Raw genomic sequence first — 7,356 nt, 5'->3', positions numbered from 1 at the left:
TAACATATAGTTTTTCAGTTAGTTAACATACAGTTAGTTAACATACAATCTCATGATTTGGTTGGGTCTAATTGTCTTGCTGTCCTGGGTCTCTATGGGGTCTGTTTGTGTTTGTGAATAGAGACCCAGGACCAGCTTGCTAAGGTGACACTTCTCCAGGTTCATCTCTATGTAAGTGATTGCTTTGTTGTGGAAGAATTTGGGAATCGTTTCCTTTTAGGTGGTTGTGGAATTTAACGTCTCTTTTCTGGATTTTGATAATTAGTGGGTGTTGGCCTAATTCTGCTCTGCATTATTCTGTGTTTTACGTTGTACAAGTCAGAAATAATCACATTATAAAACCACCACACATCACAAAGACAACACAATAAACATCAAGTAAAAAGATAACAGATTTATATTACATCAAACATCACATTATCACATAGTATTATATACAGGGAAACAATAACAATAATCATAACATAATATTATATACAGGGAAATAATAACAATCATGACATAATATTATATACTGGGAAATAATAACGAAAATAATCATAATCTACAAAGCCCTCGCTTTGAACTTTTAAGACGGAGTTTGTTAACTCCACCCCTATATCGAGCCTCGTTGTCAGTTTTGAGCAGGGCATTCAAGAGATACCTCCCCTCACCTGGGTGAGAACCGGGCATCTCATAATTGCAAGACATGCTCACTCATGGCCAGGATTTTTGAGAGAGAGAGAGAGAGAGTGAGAGAGAGAGAGGTCAGCGCATATAGTTAAAATATATCTCTTGTGATTGGTCGCCAGTGTGTGTATGTATCTTGTGATTGGTTGCCATTGACTCAGGTGTCTCTGGGTTTGCTGACTGTGGAGTAGATGGGAGGAGCCTCAGAGGAGCTGTGTGGGTGATTGACAGTAGAGTAGGTGGGGCTTTGACCAAAGTTCACAGTAGCATAGTCACATGATGACGTGCCCTCTTTAGCAATGGAAGCGGTGGCTTCATTGGGGCAGCTGCCCTCTTTAGTAATGGTGGCAGTTGCTTCGTTGGGGCTACTGGGGTTCTTGTGGAAGTTGACGCTGGCGTAGTGGGGAGAGTCAGAGTGGCTTGTGGGTAAGTTGACGGTGGTGTAGATGGTGGAGGTCGCAGCGCCCGAGTCTGACCTTGGGGCGCGCTCCATTATCTCTTCATAGTCACCATCACCATGACAACCCTGGAGAGGAAGAAGAGGAGGAGGAGTAGGCAGAGGAGGAGGAAAAGGAGAAGAGATATATATTTATATATAAGAGAGAGAGAGAGAGAGAGAGAGAGAGAGAGAGAGAGAGAGAGAGAGGACAATAGTATGACTAATAAAACACAATTTGTTGACATCTTTCAGTCCAAAAATAATAATTATAATACAGACACTGACCCCGTCATTGTTTCCTGTGTCTGGACTCACTCTGTGTGTTGAAGAGACAGATCCTGTGGAACACAACACACATCACTCAGAGAGAGAGAGAGAGAGACAGAGAGAGAGAGAGAGACAGGAAGAGAGAGAGAGACAGGAAGAGAGAGAGAGAGACAGGAAGAGAGAGAAGAGTGCTTCACTTCCCCCAGAACCAGGCAGGTGTCAGACACTCCTCAGTGACTATTCATTCTCTTCTTCTCAACCAGGGACAAATGATGATGTGGATATTATGCAAATGAATTTATCTGAAAGGAAACTGAGATATTTGAAAAAGGGGAACATTCTCTCCATTTATAGACATGTGTGAGTGTGTGTGTGTGTGTGTGTGTGTGTGTGTGTGTGTTTCTCACCTGTGTCCTTGTTGTATTTCCATCTGTAGACTTGGATCAGGCTGATCAGCAGCAGTAACACTACCAGACTAACAGACACCATGATGACCACTGAGGTACCTGAAACACACACACACACGCGCGCACGCGCACGCACACCTGATGACGGGTGTTCTGTAACCTGACTAGGTGTTCTGTAACCTGACTAGGTGTTCTGTAACCTGACTGGGTATTCTGTAATCTGACTAGGTGTTCTGTAACCTGACTAGGTGTTCTGTAACCTGACTAGGTGTTCTGTAACCTGACTGGGTGTTCTGTAACCTGACTAGGTGTTCTGTAACCTGACTAGGTGTTCTGTAACCTGACTAGGTGTTCTGTAACCTGACTAGGTGTTCTGTAACCTGACTAGGTGATCTGTAACCAGACAAGGTGTTCTGTAATCTGACTAGGTGTTCTGTCACCTGACTAGGTGTTTTGTCACCTGACTAGGTGTTCTGTAACCTGACTAGGTGTTCTGTAACCTGACTAGGTGTTCTGTAATCTGACTAGGTGTTCTGTAACCTGACTAGGTGTTCTGTAACCTGACTAGGTGTTCTGTAACTTTACAAGGTGACACTACATACAGACATGTCTACCACTAACCTACCCTCATATCATAACACTAACCTACCCTCATATCATCACACTACATACAGACATGTCTACCACTAACCTACCCTCATATCATAACACTACATACAGATATGTCTAAAACTAACCTACCCTCATATCATAACATTAACCTACCCTCATATCATAACACTACATACAGATATGTCTACAACTAACCTACCCTCATATCATAACACTAACCTACCCTCATGTAATAACACTACATACAGATATGTCTAAAACTAACCTACCCTCATATCATAACACTAATCTACCCTCATATCATAACACTACATACAGACATGTCTACCACTAACCTACCCTCATTTCATAACACTAACCTACCCTCATATCATAACACTAACCTAACCTACCCTCATATCATAACACTACATACAGACAGACATGTCTAACGCTAACCTACCCTCATATCATAACACTACAGACAGACATGTCTACCACTAACCTACCCTCATATCATAACACTAACCTACCCTCATATCATAACACTAACCTACCCTCATATCATAACACTAACCTACCCCTCATATCATAACACTAACCTACCCTCATATCATAACACTAACCTACTCTCATATCATAACACTAACCTACCCTCATATCATAACACTAACCTACCCTCATATCATAACACTAACCTACCCTCATATCATAACACTAACCTACCCCTCATATCATAACACTAACCTACACTCATATCATAACACTAACCTACCCCTCATATCATAACACTAACCTACCCCTCATATCATAACACAACATACAGACATGTCTACCACTAACCTACCCTCATATCATAACACTACAGACAGACATGTCTACCACTAACCTACCCTCATATCATAACACTAACCTACCCTCATATCATAACACTAACCTACCCTCATATCATAACACTAACCTACCCCTCATATCATAACACTAACCTACCCTCATATCATAACACTACATACAGACATGTCTACCACTAACCTACCCTCAAATCATTACACTACAAACAGACATGTCTACTACTAACCTACTACTAACATGAATGAGCTTCCGGCACCGACAGAGATGGCCGCCTCGCTTCGCGTTCCTAGGAAACTATGCAGTTTTTAGTTTTTTTTACGTGTTATTTCTTACATTGGTACCCCAGGTCATCTTAGGTTTCATTACATACAGTCGAGACGAACTACTGAACATAAGAGCAGCGTCAACTCACCATCAGTACGACCAAGAATATGACTTTCGCGAAGTGGACCCTGTGTTCTGCCTTTCACCCAGGACAACGGAATGGATCCCAGCCGGCAACCCCAAAAAACGACTTTGAAAAAGGGGAAAACGAAGCGGTCTTCTGGTCAGACTCCGGAGACGGGCACATTGTGCACCACTCCCTAGCATTCTCCTCGCCAATGTCCAGTCTCTTGACAACAAGGTTGATGAAATCCGAGCAAGGGTAGCATTCCAGAGGGACATCAGAGACTGTAACGTTCTTTGCTTCACGGAAACATGGCTCACTGGAGAGACGCTATCGGAGACGGTGCAGCCAGCTGGTTTCTCCACGCATCGCGCCGACAGAAACAAACATCTTTCTGGTAAGAAGAGGGGCGGGGGCGTATGCTTTATGGTTAACGTGACGTGGTGTGGCGACAGCAACATACAGGAACTCAAGTCCTTCTGTTCACCTGATTTAGAATTCCTCACAATCAAATGTAGACCGCATTATCTACCAAGGGAATTCTCTTCGATTATAATCACAGCCGTATATATTCCCCCCCAAGCAGACACATCGATGGCTCTGAACAAACTTTATTTGACTCTTTGCAAACTGGAATCCATATATCCGGAGGCTGCATTCCGTGTAGCTGGGGATTTTAACAAGGCTACTCTGAAAACAAGGCTCCCTAAATTTGATCAGTATATCGATTGCGCAATCAGGGCTGGAAAAACCTTGGATCATTGCTATTCCAACTTCCGCGACGCATATAAGGCCCTGCCCCGCCCTCCTTTCGGAAAAGCTGACCACGACTCCATTTTGTTGATCCCTGCCTACAGACAGAAACTAAAACAAGAAGCTCCCGCGCTGAGGTCTGTTCAACGCGGGTCCGACCAAGCTGATTCCACACTCCAAGACTGCTTCCATCACGTGGACTGGGATATGTTCCGTATTGCGTCAGACGACAATATTGACGAATACGCTGATTCGGTGTGCGAGTTCACACTCAACACCTCACACTCAACGTCAACAAAACTAAGGAGATGATTGTGGACTTCAGGAAACAGCAGAGGGAACACCCCCCCATCCACATCGATGGAACAGTAGTGGAGAGGGTAGCAAGTTTTAAGTTCCTCGGCATACACATCACAGACAAACTGAATTGGTCCACTCACACAGACAGCATCGTGAGGAAGGCGCAGCAGCGCCTCTTCAACCTCAGGAGGCTGAAGAAATTCGGCTTGTCACCAAAAGCACTCACAAACTTCTACAGATGCACAATCGAGAGCATCCTGGCGGGCTGTATCACCGCCTGGTATGGCAACTGCACCGCCCTCAACCGTAAGGCTCTCCAGAGGGTAGTGAGGTCTGCACAACGCATCACCGGGGCAAACTACCTGCCCTCCAGGACACCTACACCACCCGATGCTACAGGAAGGCCATAAAGATCATCAAGGACATCAACCACCCGAGCCACTGCCTGTTCACCCCGCTGCCATCCAGAAGGCGAGGTCAGTACAGGTGCATCAAAGCTGGGACCGAGAGACTGAAAAACAGCTTCTATCTCAAGGCCATCAGACTGTTAAACAGCCACCACTAACATTGAGTGGCTACTGCCAACACACTGTCAATGACACTGACTCTACTCCAGCCACTTTAATCATGGGAATTGATGGGAAATGATGTAAATATATCACTAGCCACTTTAAACAATGCTACCTTATATAATGTTACTTACCCTACATTGTTCATCTCATATGCATACGTTGATACTGTACTCTATATCATCGACTGCATCCTTATGTAATACATGTATCACTAGCCACTTTAACTATGCCACTTGGTTTACATACATCTCATATGTATATACTGTACTCGATATCATCTACTGTATCTTGCCTATGCTGCTCTGTACCATCACTCATTCATATATCCTTATGTACATATTCTTTATCCCCTTACACTGTGTATGACAGTAGTTTTTTTGGAATTGTTAGTTAGATTACTTGCTCGTTATTACTGCATTGTCGGAACTAGAAGCACAAGCATTTCGCTACACTCGCATTAACATCTGCTAACCATGTGTATGTGACAAATAAAATTTGATTTGATTTGATTTGATTTGATTTGTTCATTAGAACGTGCGTTGAAGATGTCGTTCCCATAGCAATGATTAAAACATTCCCAAACCAGAAACCGTGGATTGATGGCAGCATTCGCGTGAAACTGAACGCGCGAACCACTGCTTTTAATCAGGGCAAGGTGACTGGAAACATGACCGAATACAAACAGTGTAACTATTCCCTCCGCAAGGCAATCAAACAAGCTAAGCGTCAGTATAGAGACAAAGTAGAATCTCAATTCAACGGCTCAGACACAAGAGGTATGTGGCAGGGTCTATAGTCAATCACGGATTACAAAAAGAAAACCAGCCCCGTCACGGACCAGGATGTCTTGCTCCCAGGCAGACAAAATAACTTTTTTGCCCTCTTTGAGGACAATACAGTGCAACTGACACTGCCCGCAACTAAAACATGCAGACTCTCCTTCACTGCAGCCGACGTGTGGAAAACATTTAAACTCGCAAGGCTGCAGGCCCAGACGGCATCCCCAGCCGCGCCCTCAGAGCATGCGCAGACCAGCTGGCTGGTGTGTTTACGGACATATTCAATCAATCCCTATCCCAGTCTGTTGTTCCCACATGCTTCAAGAGGGCCACCATTGTTCCTGTTCCCAAGAAAGCTAAGGTAACTGAGCTAAACGACTACCGCCCCGTAGCACTCACTTCCGTCATCATGAAGTGCTTTGAGAGACTAGTCAAGGACCATATCACCTCCACCCTACCTGACACCCTAGACCCACTCCAATTTGCTTACCGCCTAAATAGGTCCACAGACGATGCAATCTCAACCACACTGCCCTAACCCATCTGGACAAGAGGAATACCTATGTGAGAATGCTGTTCATCGACTACAGCTCGGCATTTAACACCATAGTGCCCTCCAAGCTCATCATCAAGCTCGAGACCCTGGGTCTCGACCCCGCCCTGTGCAACTGGGTACTGGATTTCCTGACGGGCCGCCCCCAGGTGGTGAGGGTAGGCAACAACATCTCCACCCCGCTGATCCTCAACACTGGGGCCCCACAAGGGTGTGTTCTGAGCCCTCTCCTGTACTCCCTGTTCACCCACGACTGCGTGGCCACGCACGCCTCCAACTCAATCATCAAGTTTGCGGACGACACAACAGTGGTAGGCTTGATTACCAACAACGACGAGACGGCCTACAGGGAGGAGGTGAGGGCCCTCGGAGTGTGGTGTCAGGAAAATAACCTCACACTCAACGTCAACTAAACTAAGGAGATGATTGTGGACTTCAGGAAACAGCAGAGGGAACACCCCCCTATCCACATCGATGGAACAGTAGTGGAGAGGGTAATAAGTTTTAAGTTCCTCGGCGTACACATCACAGACAAACTGAATTGGTCCACCCACACTCAGGAGGCTGAAGAAATTCGGCTTGTCACCAAAAGCACTCACGAACTTCTACAGATGCACAATCGAGAGCATCCTGTCGGGCTGTATCACCGCCTGCTACGGCAACTGCTCCACCCACAACCGTAAGGATCTCCAGAGGGTAGTGAGGTCTGCACAACGCATCACCGGGGCAAACTACCTGCCCTCCAGGACACCTACACCACCCGATGTCACAGGAAGGCCATAAAGA

At 45.4% G+C, this 7,356-nt stretch overlaps 1 protein-coding gene across 1 annotated transcript in view; it reads right to left on the bottom strand.

Annotated features, from left to right (window-relative positions):
• Window positions 1–379: 379 nt before the first annotated feature.
• Window positions 380–7,356, bottom strand: part of LOC121845219 (polymeric immunoglobulin receptor-like) — a 13,984-nt gene continuing 7,007 nt past the window's right edge. The window contains exons 6-8 of the mRNA XM_042316094.1: window positions 1,783–1,881; window positions 1,394–1,446; window positions 380–1,195 (exon numbers count right to left, since the gene is read on the bottom strand). Coding sequence (XP_042172028.1) covers window positions 827–1,195; window positions 1,394–1,446; window positions 1,783–1,881 — 521 coding nt within the window. The 3' untranslated portion in view covers window positions 380–826. The remainder of the gene's footprint in view (window positions 1,196–1,393; window positions 1,447–1,782; window positions 1,882–7,356) is intronic.

Source organism: Oncorhynchus tshawytscha, unplaced genomic scaffold, assembly GCF_018296145.1.
Source record: "Oncorhynchus tshawytscha isolate Ot180627B unplaced genomic scaffold, Otsh_v2.0 Un_contig_465_pilon_pilon, whole genome shotgun sequence".
Classification (NCBI taxonomy): Eukaryota; Metazoa; Chordata; class Actinopteri; order Salmoniformes; family Salmonidae; genus Oncorhynchus; species Oncorhynchus tshawytscha.
Note: the sequence above shows the minus strand (reverse complement) of the source record. Positions and strands in the feature narration are given on the sequence as shown.